The sequence below is a fragment of the Oculina patagonica genome, chromosome 10 (assembly GCF_052425735.1).
Source record: "Oculina patagonica isolate OP01 chromosome 10, crgOcupat, whole genome shotgun sequence".
In the NCBI taxonomy this organism is placed as follows: Eukaryota; Metazoa; Cnidaria; class Anthozoa; order Scleractinia; family Oculinidae; genus Oculina; species Oculina patagonica.
This window is the reverse complement of record NC_135767.1, coordinates 17095349-17118751: the sequence shown is the minus strand read 5'-3', so window position 1 is coordinate 17118751 and position 23403 is coordinate 17095349. Positions and strand designations below refer to the sequence as shown.

Genomic DNA, 23403 nt, shown 5'->3' with positions numbered 1-23403 from the left:
ATTCCTTGTTGTTTTCAAATTCCTGCCAACTCAAACCAATTCTTTACTTCAATTCAGAGGTTAAAATTATCAAATCACTAGTACCTATTAATCACGAACTATAATCGAGGTCGTGAGATTTCCAGTACTAATTGCAAGGTAGATATGGTGAAGTAGATATGTTATTTAAATTCACAAAGCACAAAATTCCATATTCTTCATGTCAGTGACTTGTCCTTCTGATGTGATGTGCTTATCAGTATTGCCAACGTAAGCATCGTTGTTGTAACTTTTGGTGTTAGCCGACTTCTGTGACATTGGGTAACTGAATGTTAAGGAGAAAAATAATCGGTCAATAAGCTTAAATACCGCAATGAAGGAAAAATACTGAGAAACAAGAACAATCAATCAATCAATCAACCAGTCGGTCACTCTTAGGAAATGGCCAACTGATCGCATAATAGAGGTTGAGCCATTCTCCTCCCCATAGCCCGTCTCGCTTCTCTTAGCCGGTAGGCTTTGGCACGAGAAACGAAGTGCTCTGGAGACAAACGGCTTCCGGTCTTGATGTATGCGGTCATGATATTTCTTTAAGAGTCATGGCAACCGTCGAGACAAGATTGGAGGTTTTTTCTTTGCACTTTTTCTCTCGCCGAAAATATCAATCGGGAGGTTTCTAACTAAAACTGTTATTTTTTTATATATATATTCAGAATGTTAAACACTAGTTTTTGAGAGAATCCTGTCCATGTCCACGGCTGTTCATATTTCGCGCCAGCAATCCTCAAACTGCCAATCAGAAACATTTGACTCTTTTTTCAAAAATTATATGTTTTCAGAGCCCTTCGTTTCGCGTGCCAAGGCCCCGCCAGCTAAGAAAAGCGAAAAGCGCTTTGGCTATGACCGCTTAATACAAATGTTGTCAAATTTGGCGTATACAGTGGTACAATTGAACTGAAATGCTTCGCTTATCGTCGTGTCAAATATCACATTATAATCTAATTAGGTTATCGTTTAATGAAATACAATAAATACAACAAAACTAGCCAATGGGGAAGTCTAAACAGTGACCGAGGTGACCGCTCAAAAGAGATCTAATCATTAAAAGAAAACATGAGAAGCGATTCTAGGAATTTGATGAATGACCGCTTGACAGAGGACCGTTTAACAACGGTTTGGCTGTATTGAGTTTAACTAATACAAGGATGACAGTCGTTTGCGTTCGGTGTTTCTCACCTGTTAAATCTCTTGCAAGCCAACACAACGGCAACGATGATGATGACCAGCAGCAAAACACCAACACAAACTCCTATAATAATGGCGGTCGTAGGTTTTGATTCTTCCTCGCTCTCTTTTGTTGTATCCGCGCTGGGGAACAAAGGCTGGACGCTTAAGATGGTACCATTTATCGACCCTTCAATGCTCGACACATTACTCTCCACGATAGCCTTAAGGTCCTCTTTACGAACAGTATCATCCGAGAGCCCTTGGGGAAATTGTAAGTAAAAAGCCAACTGCGCTATGAGAGGATCTTCTGAGAGCTGCTTTGGATAAGCCGAGAGAATGTGAACCATTTCCTTTGAAAATACCAGGTGTTCGGAAGGCCGCTCTCGACGGGAACTGTAAAAGATACACAACAAATAAATAAATTGTTCAGCGCAAAATATTGAAACTGTCTGCCATGTTACACTACCATGTTGACTTGTATTGTTATTCTTGCAACTTGCATTGCCGGTTGCAAGTTGAGAAAAAAATCACTTGCAATACCCCATTTCTGCAAACTGCAATAAAACATGTGACATGTCAATGGCAACTTGCAGCGAAAATTTATTATATAATTGAGCCAATCCTTCTTTACGGAAGAATTCAAGGTGTTAATTTCTAATAATGTCTGCGTTGTATGTCGCAAACCAAACATGCAAAGGTGTGACACCCCCTTTTGTAACTTGTAATGTTTTTCAGTCGTCATTGTTGTGACACAGTGCAGATCTCTTTTCAGTTGTGTCATGGGTCCTTATTCTCGGAGGTCCTTCTCTGTCGCTGGAGAAGATCGAGAGCATTTATATGTGTTGTTTACCAAGAGTCCAGGAGTAATGTCTGTCTTACTGATACTTGTATTAATTGCAACATCTAAGAGTTCGAGCTGTTGTGACTATTGTGTTTGTAATTACGTACTATTTATTTGCAGTTGTTGCTTTTTTACCTCCTTGAAGTTAATTGACATCGCGTTCCGCCAGCAGCACAGTAAACTGTAGCCAGCCTTGCAACTTCCATTTTAAAGACATCTTCCATTTGTTTGTTCCACTAATCGAACACAAGAAAACAAACAAACGAAAAGTCCATCACATTACAAAAATCGCACGGGAGTGAGTTGAGAGAACTGTCGACATGATTTCAATATTTTATTCTAAACTAACTATTAGTTAGTTTAGCCTTTAAAAGGCAGGCGAAACCAGTTAATTAATTTTTTGATAAAAAAAGGCCAAATAGGCAGTGCAACATCATAACAGTAACAATACAAAGTATTTGGTCAGGAAACCTACATCACTAAAGCAAAAAAAAAAATGTTGTTTATCGGAAGGTTCCTTACAAAAACGTTCCCTCGGGAATAAAATATTTCAGTACATGGTGTCTCGTGCACTGTCTCAAGCAGAATCTCATGCACTGATCAGGGTATCAGGGGAGAAAACTCTTTCCCATCAACACTCCAATTATAAGGCCATCCGTCACTAACATTTTAATGCATAATATTCTAGGTATCTTAGAGTCCTAGAGATGCATCACAAGCTCTAAAGCCAATTAAAGGGACTATGTCACGGGTATTTTTTTTTTCAAAACTGTTCTGAAATAAGTGGTAGGCAACTAAACCCATAAAAGAACATTATCTTTGAACATCTAAAGGAAGATATCACCTTAATTTGCGGATAGAAATCAAGCTACGGCTAAGAATACCGATTTTTTGAAGACGCGCAGAAACAATTTGAAAACGTTTGCCTGACGTTTTCAAATTGCAATCCGTTTCCATCCGAGCCATTCGCAGCCAAAGATGCTAGTTAACAGATTTAGTGCTCTTATATAGCCATTTTTAATAAAAATGGACCATTATTTTTATGTTTCATGCGACACAAATACCAATTTTGGCGGTTCAGAAATCTAGTAAAATCCGTGACATAGTCCCTTTAACACTCCTCAAGGATTAAAGGTGGACGAGGTTAAAATTTCTCTAAAAAAAGTTACTTATTCTTTGTGGCGTTTGACGTCAAGTCGACGACAAATCTGGCAATCTGGCAAACAGCAATTATAAATATGAAACCTCACTAAAAAGATAAAAAGTTGAAAGAAACCTTCACGCGAAGCAATGATAATAATGATAATGACGATAATACTACTAATAATGATGATGATGATGATGATGATGATGATGATGATGATGATTAATTTACTAGCCAATGATTCGCCGAATTGCAGGGATGAAATTCAGATTATGCGGCGGTACGGCAATCGCATCTTCCATATTTTTGCATTTATCTCCTTCGTTTAAAATTCAGTTTGGGCCTATTCACGGTTATACGACGGTTATATAAAAAAACAAATTTAAAGGTCAAATGAACAGAAATTTCGACTTCTTTCATTTTTTGCCCATGTTTTTATTAAAACATAGTTTTAAAGTAATCGGACAGTGCATTGTAGAGATATTACAAGTTGAAAAATGTTCTTTTATGCCTTCATAATCGTAGAGTGCTCGGAAAAACTGTCGGAAAATTGTCGGAAATAGAAACTTGTGATGTCATAATTGGTGTTCTTGAAGACGACCGCAGGCCGATTCCGCAGACCGCAACTTAGAACTTAAACAAATGTGTTTAGTGACATTTCAAGCAGTTATTTCGTTCTGTTCGGCCGTTTTAAAGTTAATTGACTGTTGGTTGTTGTTCAGAGACGCGCATTTTTTTTTTTTTAATAAAATACCTGAAGCTCAAAAATAGCTAAAAGTTTTGTTTGCAGTCGTTTTGCTTATCATGTGAGACAAAGGTAGAATGCACGCTGGTATCAAAACAAATCAGGAATCTCTATTGTCCTTTCTCATTAGCATTTAACGTTAATGAGCAGAATTATCTGCACGCGCGTTAACTATGATCGTGCGTTTTGAATCTTGGTACAATTGAAAGCCGTTCTCTGCAGAACAACAACATGAAACAGCCACGACGGCTAATTTTTTGGTTTTCTTTTTGGGGTTGAACGCTCTTTTTGAATATTAGCGGGAGCTAGTTCTTAAAGCGATAAATGAGCAGAATACGTCCGGAAAGTTGCGAGAGTCTCAAGTAAAATATGTAATTTTAATTTCCATTAGACGTTGCCGTTGACGTTGCCGTTGCTTAACAACAAGTGCGGCCTGCGGAATCGGTCTGCGGTCGTCTTCAAAAACACCAATTATGACGTCACAAACTCGTTTCATTCCTTCCATTTCAGTGCGCAGTCATTAAAAAACGTTTTCGTGAAGCCTTTGGAAATCTTCGTATTTTTTTTGCTGTAATTCGCGCTTTAAGGCTCGGAAAGCAAAACCTTCGTTTAACTTCACTCAATAATGGTTAGTTTTAGTGTTTGGATGGTTGAAATGGAATTTTAAAAATTCTGTTCATTTGACCGTTTTTTTATGTGTCTGTAATGTTACTGATGATTAATTTTGTCATAACATTGTCAACCTTTGTTGTAGATTCTCTCGCATAGCCGCTCGTGGATGAAAAACAATTTGACAATTTTATGACGCAATTTGTTATCAATATTTATAACACCTACCTTGTTGATATCAAGGTCTTGTACTTCCAATAGGACAGATTCCTCTGTTTCCTTTAACGAGGTCTTTTCACATGTTGGTATTGTACTGTTCCACACTCCAGGATGTTGGTTACCATGGGCAACGCACGTGACTGCTGATGAGCCATTCAAACGATGGCCACTCTTACAAGAAAAGCTACATTTCGCTCCATAATGATTATCGCAACTGCTCATGCGCAATGGACCGTTCGCGTCTACTGTCAGCGTCGTGCAATTGATAACTGTTGGTGAAAATAAATTAATGAAACAATAATTCAAGACTATTGTTAAGACATTTAAAATCTGTAAATAAGGAGGTTCCTGCCCTTCCACTCACGACATCCCGGCGTTTGACAAATATTGTTAGATCGTAGTCAAATAACAAATTTGGTACAAACTTATAAGCGACAAAACAACTGCTTCAATTTTGTTTTGTTTTTCTTTTTTATTAGCACTGGGATTGTTTAGTTGTATTCGTTAGGTAAAAGCCTTTAAGATGTTTTCCAGTCGTCCGTCCTGCGCAGTCTCCGCCTGCAATGTTTGCGAGTCTCACAAAATAGGAATTTTAACTAGCAAAAATACAAATTCCAGGACAGAGCTTACTTTTTTCTTCATTACTAGCACGAGATTTCTCCCAAAACAATAATAGTGAGTAGAATAACCTCGACACTATCTCAAACCGACGTTTCGGCTCATCGAGCATTTCTGAACGAAACGAACCACAGAAGTGTAACGTATCATTCAACGACTTCAAAACAAAAACAAAAACAAACATGGAGGCTGCCCAGAACGGACTGGGAATCATTTTTAAATGAATGTTTTGATTGCAATCAGTTTGGAAAGCCGGCCTGTTTAGGTATTTCAGTGTTAAACTGTGATATGTTGCAAAGTGTGAAAAACGTACAAGAAAAGCTACATTCGGCTTCATAATGATTATCGCAACTGCTCATGCGCAATGGACCGCTTGGATCTACTGTTATCGACGTGCCATTGATAACTGCTGGTTAGATAATGTAATGAAATAATAATTCGAGATTATTCTTAAGCCAACTATTATCCGTAGATAAGAAGGTTTCTTACCCTCTACCCAAGACATCCTGGCGTTTGACAGATTAGATAGATAATATAGCACATCAAATAACACGTTTTGTGCAAACTTACAAGCGACAAAAGCAACTGCTACAAATTGTTTTTGTATCTTTTGTTTCTCCTTCTTTTTCTTAGCACGTCAAATCATGCTGCGACTGTTTATTTACCTTTGTTAGATAAAAGACGTTAATGAAAGTTTTGATTGCATTCAAACTGAATTCGAAAATTCTGTTTAAGTTAAAAGGCCACTGTCAAGAGCTTCACTTCAAAAAGTCAAAAGAGAAGAAGTATGGATACCTACAAATAGTGGTCCAGTTTTTTTTTTAATTACTATGCAAGTGTACTGAAGCTCAACTTGAAAAAGTCAGGCTGATTTTTCAAGTCTCGCTCTTGCAGCCAGGAAAAAGACAGCTAAAAAGTAATAATTGCTTCCCTCTCCCTTCAACAACAATTTACTTTATATCTTCATCTTGAAGTACTAGGTGCATTTCATGTACGAGCAAGTCTACTTCGCCAATTTTTGTACCTCTTACCGAAAAGCAGAAAAATTCCCGTGACTGTGACCCTTTAATGCTACATATAGAAAGTGTAAAAATCATACTTTGGCAAGCGAAGTCGTTTCCACTCCAAGTTCCATCGTGTTGACATGTTCTTGCTGCAGAACCAGACCATCTGTATCCATTATTACACGAGAACTGACAGACTGTTGAATAATCCATTGCTGCATTTCCTGAGCATCCAAATCTTGCTCCATTGGACGGTTCAGGTAATGCTGGACACGTGATCACTGCAATATTAAGCCATAAAGAAATGAAGACCTAAGCTATTGATCACGGTTAAATATTCGGTGTGGAACTCAAATGTTATATGAGGTTTGTCATTAATGTAACGGTGTTGTTTACCTTCACATGTGGGCATTGTATTGTTCCACACTCCAGGATTTTGGTTACCAGGAGCAACACACGTGACCGCTGACGACCCATTTAAACGATGACCAATTGTACAAGAAAAGTTGCATTCTGCTCCATAATGATTATCACAACTGCTCATGCACAATGGACCGCTCGGATCTACTGTCAGCGACGTGCAATTGATAACTGTTGGTAAGACAATGTAATGAAACAATAATTTGAGATTAGTGTTAAGGCAACAATTATCTGTAAAAAAAAAACCTTTAGGCTTCCTTCCTCCCACCCAAGACATCACAGTGTGAGACAGATATCGGTAAATGATATAACACGTCAAATATAACACGTTCTGTGCAAACTCGCAAGCGGCAAAAGCCACTGCTACAAATTGTTTTTGCTTCTCTCTTTCTTCCTTTTTTTTTTCTTAGCACGTTAAATCATGCTGGGACATGTCTTTGATAGATAAAAGACCTAAATGGAAGTTTTGATTGCAATGAAACTCAATATTCTGTTTCAAGTTAGAGGGACACTGTCACGACCTTTACTTTTAAACGTCAAGAGCCATAGACGTCACGATGGAAACCAACAAATAGTGGTCCAGTTTTTTTAAAATCACTATGCAAGTGTACTGAAACTATGAGCAAGTGAATATATTATTGAGATGCCATCAGGAACTTTAGATCTGAACTTGAAAAAGTCAGGCTGATTTTTCAAGTTTCGCCCTTGCAGCCTGGAAAAACAGCTAAATACTAATAATTGCTCCCCTCTTACTTCGACAACAATTTACTTTCTATCTTCATCTTGAAGTACTAGCTGCATTTCATGTACGGGAAATTCTCTTACGTCAATGTTAATACCTTTAACCGAAAAGCAGAAAAATCCCCGTGACAGTCACTCTTAAATGCTATATATGGTATTGCCACAGTGTTAAAATATCAGCTGTTGAAAAGTGAAAAAAAAAAAACATACTTTGGCAAGTGAAGTCGTTTCCACTCCAAGTTCCATCGTGTTGACATGTTCTAACTGCAGAACCAGACCCTATATAGCCATTATTACACGAGAACTGACACTCTGTAGAATAATTCATTGCTGCATTTCCTGAGCATCCAAGTCTTGCTCCATTGGACGGTGCAGGTAACGCTGGACACGTGATCACTGCAATATTAAGCCATAAAGAAATGAAGACCTAAGCTATTGATCACGGTTAAATATTCGGTGTGGAACTCAAATGTTATATGAGGTTTGTCATTAATGTAACGGTGTTGTTTACCTTCACATGTGGGTATTGTATTGTTCCACACTCCAGGATGCTGGTTACCAAGGGCAACGCACGTGACTTTTGACGAGCCATTCAAACGATAACCAATCGTACAAGAAAAGTTGCATTCTGCTCCATAATGATTATCACAACTGCCCATGCGCAATGGACCTCTTGGATCTACTGTCAATGACGTGCAATTGATAACTGATGATGGAAATATTCCAAGGCGATAATTAAATAGCTTTCTACTCTTAAATAACAGGGTTTCTGTCCTTGTTCGCATTTTTGCCCGCGCTGACAGATTTTCGTAGATAGCTAAATTTAATGTTTGGGTAAACTAATAATAGACAATGGTAAGGGAATCAAAAACTATCCTTTTTCGTGTTTACCAATAAGCACTAAAGTTCTCTAGTGGTCTCTTTTAGTCGAAAAGGCTTGACTGCACTCGAATCGAAAAATCTGTTAAGGTTTGCTTGCTCATTTTAATATTGCAAAACGCTTAGTATGGTATTGTAGGGTAAAACTTGGAGATGTCACGAAATATTAAAGATCGTACTTTGGCAAGTGAAATCTTGTCCACTCCAAGTTCCATCTTGTTGACATCTTCTAACTTGAGAACCAGACCCTAAATAGCCATTATTACACGAGAACTGACAGGTTGTATTATGACTATTATAATACATTGCTGCATTTCCTGGGCATCCGAGTGGGCATCCAAATCTTCTTCCGTTGGTCGGTGCAGGTAATTCTGAACACGTCCTGACTATAGCGTGAAAAAAGGAGAGCTTCATATTATCGGTTAATGACAAAAATGACTTAGGTTTAATTAAAAGAGATACATAACATTTATTAGACCTCTACACGAACACCTTTTTAGGGATCCAAACCTCGCTGCTCCTTTCTGCACTGTTTGGGATTAATTGACGTGCTTTCAGCTAATGAGCATGCAGAATTTTTCGCATATTATTATCTCAAGTTATTATTATTATTATTATTGTTATGTTCCTTACGTAATGTTTGCTTAAAGTCATTAGCGCCGGGACCAAACCATGGTCCTGGGGCACTAAAGGGTAGTCAGTTTTTAGCTTGACAACACCCTCTTCAAAATATGCGCTGTACCCAGCAAGGTTATCTTCTGTAGTTCACTGATGCTTATTTGGCCGGGGATTCTTCCAATATAACTCTCTAGTCCCTTTTTGATAGCTCCAAGTGCTCCAATGATAACTGGTATCGTTTCCGTTCTCATGCCCCACATTCGGCCTGTTTCGATTTCCAAGTCCTTATATTTAGATAGTTTTTCAGTGACTTTCACGGATGTGTTTCTGTCTGATGGTACTGTCATTATTATTATTATTATTATTATTATTATTATTATTACAAGTGAAACCGGTAAAAACAATATATAATTATATATTCCATAGAAAACAGGAAAATGTGAAAAGGTTAACAAAAATAGATTAGTCTGTATAAATCTGCAGCTTACTTTTATAAGTAAATGCCTACATTGTGCGGTTCCAGAAAATTCGATACTCACCCCAAGGATGGTCAATGGAAATTCCGAAGGGGAGGGAGGGCGCAATAGCCGAAAATTTTCAAAATAAAGTATGAAGCTAAACTGAAAGTTCCAGGGGGTCGGAAAGGTCCATCCTTGGGGTAGGTATGGATATTTTTGGAACCACACATTATAATTAAACTGCCATTAAGGTCTGGACACACTAGGCGACACGTCGCTGCAACACGTCGCGGCGACAGTCGCCTAGTGTGACATGCGACACACTATGTCGCTGCAACAGAATTTTGTCCCTGCGACGTGTTGCACAAATTCAAACTGGTTTGAGAGCGCGTCATGTATTTTCGCCATATTGAATATGGAAAACTAGTTTGCATTCCCACTCTTCCAAATTCGCTGTTTGTGCACCAAACAAACACCTTGTTGCAGCGACTTAGTTGTAAGCAGTACACATCGAGCGACTTGTCGCCGCGACCTGTCAAGTCGCATAAGTTGTCCCGACCTTTACACTATTGAAGACACTTTAGCCTGTGCTTGAGTAAATTTATGGTCTTCGATAATAATTTCGTAAATTCTCTGTAATTTCATTATTTTTATTGAAACAAAGGAGCAATTGTAGAATACCCCGCCATTATTCATCTGCTCCCGTGGTCCACAGTCCGCAGTGAAACTTTGTTGTTAAGTTATATTTCACTCATAACGCAATCCGCAGTCATGCAGTCCATTGATCAAAATTGGATTTAATTGTTATAATCGCCTGCCACCACGGTCCACAGTCCCATAGTGTTTTATTTGAAAATACTACAAAGTCTGCTAATCGCCTGCCACCGGGGCCCGTAGTCCCGTAGTCGATTCTAAGAAATGCTAGTAAATGTTATAATCGCCTGCCACCCCGGTCCGCAGTCCCGTAGTGGATTTAAGAACAGTAGATATCCTGAACACAATATAAAGGCTAACCGCAAGCAACCTAATCGCAGTCCGTAGTGTACCCAGAATTTTACATGTTAACAATATATAGTGTTGCCCTTACAAATATAGATAGCTAACCGTGAACAGGCTAACCAAAGTGCATATTAGGCTAACCGAAATGAATAAGTAGGCCTCTCTAAACACAAAACATTCTGTCCCATATGTTCACTATGGAACTGCGGACCACGGTGGCAGACAAGAAATGCGTGACTACGCAGTGGAAGGCAATCTAAACACCAAACTTTTTGTGTCGGACTGTGGACTGCGGTGACATTAAAATCAGTTCAGCATGAAATTTTGATATTTGTATGACGACTGCGGACTGTGGTGGCAGTCATTTCAGTTATGCAAAAAAAGTGCCGGGGTAATCTACAATCATGCCAAAACAAAATAGTTTTGTCATGAACCCAGAATGGTTTCAAAACTTACATATAATAAAGTGTCAGTATTCACATGTAGCCTTATTGGGTTCTGGGATGTTCATATTACATAAATAGCTATAAATGTCACTAAAGTATATTCAGGTTTAAACTGGCAACATGTGGGAATCAATCATGTGACAATTTTATTACATTAACACAATGTGTATTTTTGAGTTCATTTTGACTAGGAGGAATGTCATTGCACTCTTCAAGTCACCTGTAAATAGAAACAAAACAAACAAAAACTGTTTATTTTGATGAAATTGCTATTTTTCCAGCATGCAGACTGTATATTAAATGGCCTTTTTCAGTGTGTGAAAAAAAAAACTGACTGCTTTCATGTTGGGCTAGTGGATTCAATAATTTTTTCCACTTGCTAGATAGCCAAATGACATTTATGGATTTTTATTTTTTGTTGTTGATCTTTCCAGAGAAACACGGGACTTTGGGCAAGCATATAATGGTTTCACCTTACACAGTCTGCCTGGGTCAGGCCAGGAAGAAATCGATTTTCTTGGCACCCTTCCTTTCATTAATCATAATTTTGCAGAAAAAAATGTCAGTCTTCATTTGAATTTTTTGCATTGCTAGCTGTAGTTTAAAATGCTACTGAAGGCCATCCAACAACTGAAAATACATGACTTAAAAAAGGTCAAACAGCTTTTTTATAACTTACGTAGGCAAATGTCTGGTCAAAAAGTAGATCTTTTTTTAAAAATGTCTCAGGTAGTGAATGTGTGAAGAGAGGAGGATGGGAATTGCTGAGATTGGCTGAAGAGATCAATAACTGCCTGAACTTGTTATAATCCATAGCTTAACTCACCAGTAATTCAGAAAGTCCTCAGTTCTGAATTCTGTAAATCCTGTTTACAAATTAGACATTCTAATAATCCCACAAATTACCTGTATACAACAAAATGCAAAAGAAACGTCAATCTATGTATGGCAATACAATACACATCATGGAAAGATAGAAATTTAAACTTCAGAAATGGTCTCATTTATTTCTTTGCGGCCGGAAATGACCACATGGTCAATATTTTGACAAACATTTCCTCACGTATAAATAATTAAAGGATGCGATTCTTATTAAATTGAAGTAGCTTAACATTCAGATGACAAATATAAATAACAATTACATGCCTCGACGAACTGAGTGACATTACTATGACACTATCGCCTCAAAATCTACAAGATCTATTTTTTTTTATCCCTGAGCTCGGCTTTAATTCCAGTGAGCTAAGACCAGCTAAGTTTTAGTACGATTCTATCTTTAGCACTTTTATAAATCTTCACATAAACGCCGAAGACATAAGCTTAAGTCAGTCTTCAAAATGAAATTATAGTACAATGAGAAACGCTTACCTGAAGTGACCTCAGGTCACCGACTGTATAAAGTCTCTGTTAGAAATGTTTGTGCGAAAAGCTTCCACCGTTTCTCCTCATTCCATATTCTTCTCCAGTATCGGGAATACAAATAAAGGATATCGAATACTCTTTGTTTCGGGACTCGTGATCGCGTCAAGAAGAAAGAACATTGACAAAACTATCCTATAGAACTCGAAATTGCAAAATCAAAACACTAGATCGATCGACGCCATTTTGAAAATGCGCCCGCAATACGGACCGCGGGGAATCCGCAAGCAGGGGGGGGGGGGGGGGCACAGCTTAAACTCTCCCCAAGCGCCACTCCTTTGTCTGAAAGAAATTACATCCAACCTCGCCCAAAGCAATTACAATGAAAAGAAACTGATAACGCTATAATAAAGAGCATACACTCAAGCCTTTGGCAAAATTTTCTTTTATTTCAAATGCAAATGGTCGTTGAGTAGGAAGCCAACAAACTTTTCAATTGTATTTTTTACTGCCGTCCTTTTTTACGAAAAAGTAATAATGGCCATTTTTCAAAACACTATTTAAAAAACTACAACTTTGCTCAAGAAGATCCTAAGAGAGAGGTTCTAGTAAAGTTTTCAAGCAAATTTAAAAATGTGATCCGTTCTGGTCACGTGACCGATGACGTCATAACAATGTGATTAATTAAAAACTACTTCACATATAAGTATCTACCAACATGTAATTTCTTGTTACCTCGCATTTAATGCAACGCCAGATACGCACTTGTACCCAGACTCCCATTTTTTGAAAATTGTGCATAGCTACCTTAATTTTGATATTTTGTTCGGTACCTGGGCAGTCCGAAATGCCTCACACCAATGTGTTCAAACTGCAATGACTGCTTTTTTAGTAATAAACTATTTTCGTCACAGTGAGCAAAAACGAACTTCTGAGCAAAGTCACGTGACTAATGACGTCATCAACCTACGACTTATACAAGAAGTAGTCTATGGTAAGAGTTATTTCTATACGACGTACTACTCCTGCTGACTTCAAACTGACCAAGTTATTTGGCATTGACGATTTTTCAGTTGCAAAGGATTTTGGGAAGGTTTTTATTATAATTATATATTGTTTTTATAATTATTATTAGTATAATAACTTATTCAGTTTGTTGAAGGGACTATGTCACGAATTTAGTACCACTGAAGGAAGGATTTTTCAATGTAAATGGATGTTATTAAATTTAAATTTAACTATCGGGCGTTCAAGCAGGGAGTGGATGCACTAAGTTTGCAGAGACAAGCGACAGTAATTTAATTCCTCCCAGAGGCAGAATCAGTTTTGTTAATTATTGCCCACTAGTACACAACTAGTATTTGACCATCCGTAATCGTAGCTAACACATCACTCCTGTAAGCAAATTAAGTTGTCATTCTCGTCCACAGACTCTCGTTTTTTTCCGTCACGTGGTCAGCGAAACGAGGAACTCGAGCTTCTCGTAAGGACCCAAAACACGAGTAGCCCTGGGACGAAAATGAAATTTTTTTCTCCGCACTTATCTTTTTTATCGAATTTATTTTATTTCAAATTTGAACTGATTTAGAAAGTGAGTTAAGTCTTGCAGTCAGCTAGATTCGAAGGTATAACTTTTTTTACTAGCGTTGAGATTTCTGTGTCTTACCTAGTGCTTGCCGGGAACTGTCGTAAGCTACGATTCCCATAATTTCGGTGCTTAGACCGAATGTAACACCACTAATACCACTAACATTTGCACTGGAGGCGTTGATGACTTCCCAAACTGTTTTTATAGTCCAGTCAGAGACGAATAAAGACGAAGAAAGTAATGTTGCTCCAAAAAACTGCAAACTATGTGATGGTTTGTAGACTAGTTTTCTGTTGTTGCCATTGTAATCAACATATTCTATTCTTTCTAATCCTCCATCCACCCAGAAGACAAGTCTGTTTTGTCTGTCAAGGTCAATCCCGGCTGGATACTGAAGATTGGACGTTACTATGGCAACACGTTGCGTGCCTGATAAAATGGCTCTCTCTATCTTGGGAGTTTGTCCCGAGGAAGTCCAGAACATTAATCTGTTGAGTGAGTAATTGCACAACAAATTTTGAGCCTGCATGCATTTCGCTCTCCCTTTTATTTCCCCTATCTTGTCCTCGAATAAAGCGTTTGCTCCAGACTAAGGTAAATAAGGTAAGGTAATTTCGCACTGGATATTATTATTGGAGACAATAGCCAATATTGGTGAAGCCCATTCTAGTCACCAATCTGCTTTTCCCTCTTAGCCGGCAGAGCCGCCTGGGCACGAGAAACAAGTGATTGGCTAGATTTGATTGGCTAGATTTTTTACAGAAATATAAATCTAGCCAATCAAATCAACTGTTTTAAAATCTCCTACAACAAAGGATTCTATAACGGTTCAATTTTTGTGCTACATTAAAACTTCCTTTTGTGAATATCAAGCCAATGAAATCATGTGTCCCTAGAGCCACTTTTTCCTCGTGCCCGAGGCTTTGCCGTCTAAGAGGGAAAAGCAGCTTTGGGGACTAGAATGTGGTGAAACCATACTGTTTGTCAGAGATTTGATATAAACCTCAGAAGTCAGGGCAGTCAAAATCCACCGAAAGCAAATAAAATGAACCTCTCTAAGTCAAATCAGCATTTTTTCTCTTTCCTAAACTTACCCACTGTCATGATCAAGAACAATTCCTCTTGGTTCATCGAGATTTGAAGAAACCAGAATAGTTTTGTTATTGCCCTCGAAGTCTGATACCGATATTGTACCATTTGTTTTATCAGTCCAATACAACTGTGATGTGTTCCACTCAACTGCCAGTCCTTCACAAACTCCTATGTTATTGTGGATGACGGTAATACATGATCCGTCGATGTTAGCTCGCTTAATGTTTAGTTCTGTCACATCACTCCAAAATATGTATCCCAGGCTGTAATCGACATCTATGGCGACAGCTCTTGATAAGCCTCCAATGATATGATGGGCTGAGGGCGTCTTGAAATCCAAAGCCCATATGTCACTTGTAAATGCTATTAAAAGACACGGAAAGTTGCAGGGGAAGGCCAAGGCTAAAAGGATAGAGAACAGTAAAGCAGAAAAAAATCTTTAAGTAAAAAACAAAACCGTATTCTGGCAAAATGCTCCTCAAAGATTTCCAATGATAATAATAATAATAATAATAATAATAATAATAATAATAATAATAATAATAATAATAATAATAATAATAATAATAATAATGATCTTTTAACAGGAGGCTCCACTCACTACTGTGGTTTTCAGGGAGGTCCTGAGATAAAAAATAATGGCATAAAAAAAAATGAATTAAAAATTGAAATTATTACAAAGTTGATTAAAAACCCCTAAAAGCTAAGAACGATACGACTAAAAATATATAAAATTGAAATTCGCAGTAAAATTAATAAAAATACAATTGATCATTAAGGTTAAAAAACTATCTAGCTTATACTTATTATTTACATTAATGTTTTGTGTAGGACATTCTTAAAGTCTCTTAGAGATAGATTTTTTGTTGCTGGCGGCAGTTTATTCCAGTCAGCCAAAGCACTGTTAAAGGATCTAAGAAGTCCCCAGTTGGTGACAGATTTTGTAGTTCGAATGATGTCCTTGGAGCGGGTGTTATAGCTACGATAGTCTTGCCCTCGTACAATGATAACTCGAGAGCCAAAGAATACTACAGTAGAACCCCGGTAACTCGGAAACGAAAAACAGTTATCGAGTTATCAAGGTCGATTGAATATTTTTTACCATGTTAATAATTGATATTTTACTGATTTTTTAGCACTTCAGTATACAAAACAAAGTGCAAATTAAACGTATTTCGGCAGAAACTCCAACACAATCATACCGATTCTTATGATAAGAGTAGAAAATGACTGTGAAATACGTGATCTGTTCGTTGCTCTACTTAAAATCAACGACAAAAAAATTAACGTAGTGTTTGTTTTAGTATTTAAGAGGCTGTCTTTCTGAAAAACACCCACTCAAATTCGCGTCAAAATGATTTGGCTTGAAACTCTCGCAACTGAAAGACTCTACCAAGGCCAGAACTGAAACAGTTTCGGTTTGATTCAAAATCAATTTCTGGCCGTGTTAGGAACCATTAAATATCTTGCTCCTTAAGGCCCGCCGAAACACCTGGAAAATGAGAAAAATATGCATTTTTCGAGCCGCTGTCAAACATCAGCCTCTATCCCTTTCAAGCTTTTATTCCTACTCTGAACTTTAAAGTTCTAGGTCACGGTATTTTAGGAAATTCTATTTATTTTCGTTAATTAAGAGCTGTAAACTTCAACTTGGTAGAGCAAAGTCATTTATTGAAAAAATCACGACTACATATAACAAACAAGGATGGTTTTCGAAAACTGTAAACGACGCTTTCATACAAAATGAGATAAACTTGTAAAACGTCGAACCGACGTTTTTTTAAGTTTACCCGAACGCAATCCGTTTTAATCTTCTCGAATTTTGTCCATCCATGCCTCTTTTTAGCCTTTCTTTGTTTCTTTTGAGTTATTTTGCAGTTTTAACAAGTTATTGTGATATTTCATTTAATTCTATGACCGGTTGGTCAGTGTCGAAATTGCCTAAAATTGCGTGACATGATAGTCTATTCTAAACCAAAACTCTCTGATTTCTATACACTATCCCAGACTAAACTGCTTGAAAACCACACCCTTCGAGGCAGCACATACCTATATAGCCAGGAGCGTGCTCAACTCCCCCCCATCCCCCCGGGAGTTCTTTCAACAGAATACGGGGTTATGTTTTCTTTATCGTTATACACGCAAACACAGCACAAACAAAGTATTATCAACCAGTATATAGTACACTAACAATTCCAAATAAGTAAAGCAATGTTCATGAGAGAGCCAACGTATCATGAAGTCAACAATGTGCAAATTTCATCTATCAAAATTTATTACGATTGAAATGGTAAATTCAAAATTTTGCAAGAGGGCAAGATTGGTATCTTTTCTGCGAGCCCGTCATTTCTTAGCCTTAAAAAGGAAATGAAGACTTCGAAAAGGCATCTCAGAAAAATTATTAGAGATGACGAGAAAAGTTGTCTCTCTGATCAGATGTTCATGGTTTTAGATCAAGATACGGTAAGCACTTTTAAACTTTTTGAACTTTTCGCCGTACGTCTACTTGACAACGATATTTTTTTTACTACGCTGCAAGAACATATAACATTTTAACTGAAGAAACAAAAAATTTCAAAACAAATAAATAAAGAAAGAGTTTTAAAAGACTCGCTTGGAGTGAACTTAGTACAATTTAGGATTATGCTTTATTGTGTATAGAACCATGTAATGTATTTGTAGTTTTTCTTATTTTTTAATTATTGAAAATCAAAGATGAAGTAACCTTTCGAGGATTCTTTAATTTGCATTGTATTGTACCCCTGAAATTTGGCTCGAATACTGCAAAACGGACCTGTTTAGAAGGACGGTTCATCGCCCTTCGAAATGATTGCAAATTATGAATTCAAACTTCAGATGATTTAAAACTCGAAACGACTGCAGCAACAGCGTTTGTAAGCTAAATTACTACAAAAAGTAATCAAAGCCTTTATAAGGCAAAACAGTGTGTAAAAAATGTCTACTAGGTACAAAGAAAGAGACTTCAGTTCTAAAGCTGACATCCTGTATAACACAAAAACACTCACTCGTGAAGAGTTGATTAATGTTTCTACCTCGTCATTAATGCACAACGAAACAGCCCAAAAGAATTCACAATTGAATTAATAAATTGAGTGTAGCATACCTTTGGCAACGTTAAGCGAGACTCATAATACAAGTAAGGCCTTCATTTCTCTCTCTTAACTCAAGTGGGTACAATCCTGCTAAAAACACAACAATTGACCTCGCTCCCAATGTGTGGCTTCAATAACTCAGTTGGTAGAGCATCGCACCGGTATCGCGGGGGTCACGGGTTCGATCCCGTTGAAGCCAAATTTTTTTCCTGGTTTCTTTCTTTGCAATTTCTTTGCAACTCACTGCGAGGATCATTTTTTCACGTTAAAATGAGTAAACCACAGGCAGACCACCCTATGTTTCAGTGGTTAACCCTCAATATGCTAAGTCCGGATTATTCCGGGATTCGAAGGAAAGGCCATTCAACCACTTATGACGTCACCAATTTACACGTCAGCAGATTTTTGTGACGTGCAACTTATAGTGTTTGGATAGATCTTTCCACAGGACTGTCCGTTTTGACTATTGACCGCATTCCGACAGAGCTAATCGAAAAAAAAAACAGCGGGCATGTTCGGAATTTCTCTGGTCGCTGAGTTGAGCACCGATCATATTGAGAAAGCGGTATGCATGATTTCAGCGTGGATTTTCTCGGAAAACGTTGGACGGATGAAGCTAAAATTCGGCGAGGAGATAGAGCAACAACTCACCGATCGGTAGCCATCGTCAGACAGGCGAGATTTTCAGTAGTTTGGCGTTAATTCCGGTTTGAAGTGGAGTAGGTCGCTGCTGGCGGCCGCCGACTTGCAAGCCTTGTCTCCTCTTTCCCTCTTACCGGTTTTCGACCGGCTAAATCAGTTAAAAAGACGGCCCGTGTAGGCGAAGAAATACAACAATTGAGTCGATAAACGTTTCATTAAACTTTATTGAGATATTTTAGAGCAAAATGTAGTTTAGATATGTAATTTCCAGAGCTTTTTTCAGTAGCCCTTATAGATTTCAAAATTTCTTTTGTTTGCTCATGTCAACAACAATAATTAACCACGAACACATAGGGTGGTCTGCCTGTGAGTAAACTTGCCACCAAATCATGCAGTGTTTACGAGAGAGTCAATTTTTTTTATGAAGACAATAAACAATGTGCAAATTGAATATTTTAGGGTCTTTTAGTATTTGTTATCCAACTCAAGTTGAATTAGAACCGTTCAAAAGCTGGTATCACATTCATTTAAGAAATAGAAAACATGTTCCGTGTTTCTATCGAGTTATAGAAACACGAGTGGAAGTTTGGGAGAACGAGAAATGTTGTGGGAACACGAGTCGATAGACGAGTGTTTCCACAGCTTTTTCGAGTTCTCCCAAACTTTCACGAGTGTTTCTATAACTCGATAGAAACACGGAAAACATGTTTTCTATTTTTTTTAGAAAACAGCACAAAGAAAATAACGCACTTCAAAGTAATATTTAGCGCTTTATTTAACATTAAAACGTAGATTCTCTTCACCTCGCGGTTTTACGTCATGAACATAATCAACCAATCATAGTAAGGGAGTCGATGAACAGAAATAAATCAACTGTTCAACATTTGCTTCAAGGCTAAAATTCACCGTTTTTTGGCCAAACAAACAAAGAAAACAGGCCCCAAAGTTAACGTAATTTTGAGAAATAACTAAGCCGATGGTTTAACTGAAGTCAAGCACTGGAAGGAGTCAAGAATTGTGGTTTTATTTCGCTTCATCGACCTACCCGAATGGTTTGACGACCGACGCTGCCGATCGAGCGACTTGAACTTTGGAATTAAAAGCGCTTATTAGCTTAAAAATATGCTGTTTTGCACATATAATTTTGAACGTTTTCATAACACTTTCACTAACTTCTGCCTGACAGCTCCATGTTCAACTTTTGTTGTTGTTAAAAAAAATAAATAAATAAATAAACCGAACGGTTACATAAAGCAAGACCTTCCAAAGCTGGCATCGTGTCTAAGGGCCTGTTTACATGATTCCGGAATGACTTTCATTCCGGAACGAGTTCATTCCATCCCCATACATTTCTCTGTATCTGTTTACATGATACCGAGACGAAAGTCAAGTCATTCCGGAATGAGTTCGTTCCGGTTTTCATTCCGGAATGAAAGTTTCGTTCTGGAATGACATTTCATTCTGGTATCATGTAAACACAGAACGAATTTCGTTCCGAGATGAAATCGCAACTCATGAAACCGCATACGGACTCCACAGTTTGAATTCAAAGCGAAAAAACGTAATAGCATTTACTGTTTAGCCCAAAGAAGCAGCTCTATGGTCAAATTACTCGTTAAAATCGCAGATACGGCCATTAATGGGCACAAAAACATGTTTGCGCGAAACATGCGCCATGTTGTTTTGATCTCGCGCGAAAACCGCGCACGTGAAAATGCCTTTGGTTGAACCGGTCGACTCTGTCATGTGAATGCAGAACGAACTTCATTCCGGAACGAGTTTCGTTCCGGAATGAAAGTCATTCCGGAATCATGTAAACAGGCCCTTACTCTTACACAGTCGCCTTGAAATGAACTTTTGAGAAAGATTTAATTCAAGATTTAATTCAAGATTTGATTTGATTAAGATTTGATTCAATGTTCCGCCATGTCTCGATTACGTCAAGAATTCACAACGAAACACTTATTTAAGCCATGCAAAATTGAATTGGCTGAACAAAGATAAAAGTATAACATACCTTTGACAAGGTAGAGCAAAACGCACAATACAAGAAAGGCCTTCATCTCTCTCTAACTCGAGTGGGTAAGATCCTGCTAAAAACACAATCCTCAGTGCCGTCAAATTATCCGCCAGTCAACTCAAACAGCTTTAAATAAACCGAACGCCGTTTGATTCACATATACAAAGTTTGTCATTCTTGCGAAGTAAAGCGTGAAAAAATATGCAGCAAAGGGCGGCAAAGCATTCTTTTTTGCCAAAAAGATCCAGATCAATTATCGTGGAATATTTTTTAAAACCCTAAGGTTTACTATTTTAGGAGGTTATGATGAGGAGACTCGGTAGAGATAGCTCCTGGTCGTCGAAGGAAAACTTGGACCTACAGCCTGGTCTAATTTGAGTCCGATAAGTTCGTGAATAACTAACTGGAATATTAATTAAATCAGATCGCAAATTCACTTTCTTGATATAAGCGCTTTCTCAGTATAGACCTTTCATTGCATCGCGTGTTTTACGGCACGCTGAAGCCCAAAACTTATTTATAGATAACAAAGAAATTTCCTTACTTGTTGATCATGAAATGTCTAGAACAATTTAATTAATAGGTAGTCTGCCGCGCCTTTTACAATTGTATGTGGCTCCGCCATTACGTGCTCAATATTTCCAAGGTCAAGACGACTGTCGGAATATTTTTAACATATACAGAACACTTTTCGAAATGAGCTCACGCATGCCATACTGAAACGAATAGTTATCTAAATAAACAGAAAACAATTGCTATTCATCAAGCGAATGAATTTATTAGTACAGAATAGGTCGGATATTCTCTCTTTTGAAAGAAAAACAAACCTCTCATGAACTGCGTGGAAACACTTGTTTATATATTAATAATAATAATAATAATATTAATAATAACGAAAAGGTTCTTTTTTGCGCATTTATTATAAATAAAATTCTCAATGCGCTTACATGCTAAAAAGAAGAAAATGGTAACACTTTAAAAATGATGTTCAAAATACCGAACTTCAGTTTTAAGTGAAAAATGATTAGAATAATAAACTAGCTAAAGATCTCAATGAAACATGCAATAATTCAAATATAAGACTAAGTAAACTACTACAAAAAAGCAATTAACGTTGTTTTGACTAGCTGTTCGAGACAGCATCAAACTTAAGTACCGAGTTTAGTGTCCTTTTCGTTTGATCACTGGACTGAAGAACTCCTCGGGCAATTTGTCTCTCTCAATCGACTGGTTCCTTAAAAGGATTGCGGTGTAGTATATGACAATTTTCATTAAAAAGATGGCACCGTTCGGAAAATTCTAGTTTTGCAATTTTAAACGTTTACTGGAGCATTTCAAATGGTAGCAGTTAAGTCGCCTACTTGCATGATCCAAGTTAAAGCCGCTTAATTAAGGGAACGCTGGAGCGTAATATTTATTCATAAATAGAAAAATCTATCAATCAAGACTTGTCTTCCCGTTCATTAAGTCAGGAATCTAGGGCTGGGAAAAGTCGAAGTGTTTCATCCCCTTCTTTTCAGTAGAGCTAGGCTATACTAGCTGTCAAACATGCGCTTTCTAGAGACCTTTTACTACGTCGCATGATTCAACCTCAGCTAGGGACGTTGAAGGCTGAACTTATTAATAAATAACAAAGATATTTTTACACTGGTTGACAATGAAAGGTCTCAAACAGTTTAATTAATAGCTTGTCTACCGCCCCATTTAATACTATGTGGTTTCGCCATTGCGTTATCAATATTTCCAAGGTCAAGACGATATTTAACATACTTTATTATATAAACTGCAGTGGTATAGCGAGTGGTCGTAAATCGGTAAAAATGGTATCACGCTTGTGTGGATAATAATGATATACACACAAGTGTGATATCATTTTTGGCCAATCAGCTCGCAAGGTTTGCAATTTTTCAATGCTCAATGAGCCAAAGTTTATCAATATTAAGTCGAAACATCTTCTTATCTTCCTCGGAGATCTTCGGAAATTTTCGAAAAAGTTCGAGAAACATCCGGAAACAATCGTACGACCTTCGGACAACATTTTGGAAATCTTCGGAAAATGGTCGGAAATCTTCGGAAAATCGTTAAAAACATCGTAACTAGTAGGTTTATATAAGAAAAAAAATAGCATTTTTTTCGAAACAATAATGACGTCAATAAATAATAGTGGAATAATGTGTGGAGAAAATGAACTCAGATAAAAAAAACCGAACGCCGCTAGAGTCGCACATACATGTAAGGTTGTGATTCTTATCAAGTAATTAAAGCGTGACAGATATACAATACAAAAGTTTACAGCTTATGTATCATATACAGTAGAACCCCGGTAATTCGAACTCGGATAACTCGAACAACCCCGTTAACTCGAACAAACTTCCATTTCCCTTGGATTTGAACCTACTTTTCAGTCATTTTTACTCAGTTAACTCGAACTCGGATAACTCGAAAACCCCGCTAACTCGAATTTAATTTCGTTTCCCTTGATCAAAATTTGGGTCAAATTTGCCCCGATAACTCGAATTGTGGTTCTTGCAGCTCACCACGTATGCCCATTGATATCCCATAAGCGCTTTTTGTCGTGTAATCGGATTCAAACACTAAAACAAATTCCACAGCAATTTGATTTTAATTAGAGCAACGAATCA

At 37.6% G+C, this 23403-nt stretch overlaps 1 protein-coding gene and 1 long non-coding RNA gene across 2 annotated transcripts in view; both read right to left on the bottom strand.

The window, feature by feature from the left end:
• Positions 1-15025, bottom strand: part of LOC144667305 (E-selectin-like) — a 32510-nt gene extending 17485 nt beyond the window's left edge. The window contains exon 1 of the mRNA XM_078528696.1: positions 14989-15025. Within this exon, the coding sequence (XP_078384822.1) occupies positions 14989-15025 (37 nt within the window). The remainder of the gene's footprint in view (positions 1-14988) is intronic.
• Positions 10065-12807, bottom strand: LOC144629271 (uncharacterized). Its single transcript, XR_013566340.1, has 3 exons — positions 12316-12807; positions 11774-11853; positions 10065-11167 (listed from the first exon to the last, which is right to left on the bottom strand). It is a non-coding gene; the product is annotated as an uncharacterized LOC144629271 (long non-coding RNA).
• Positions 15026-23403: the final 8378 nt, after the last annotated feature.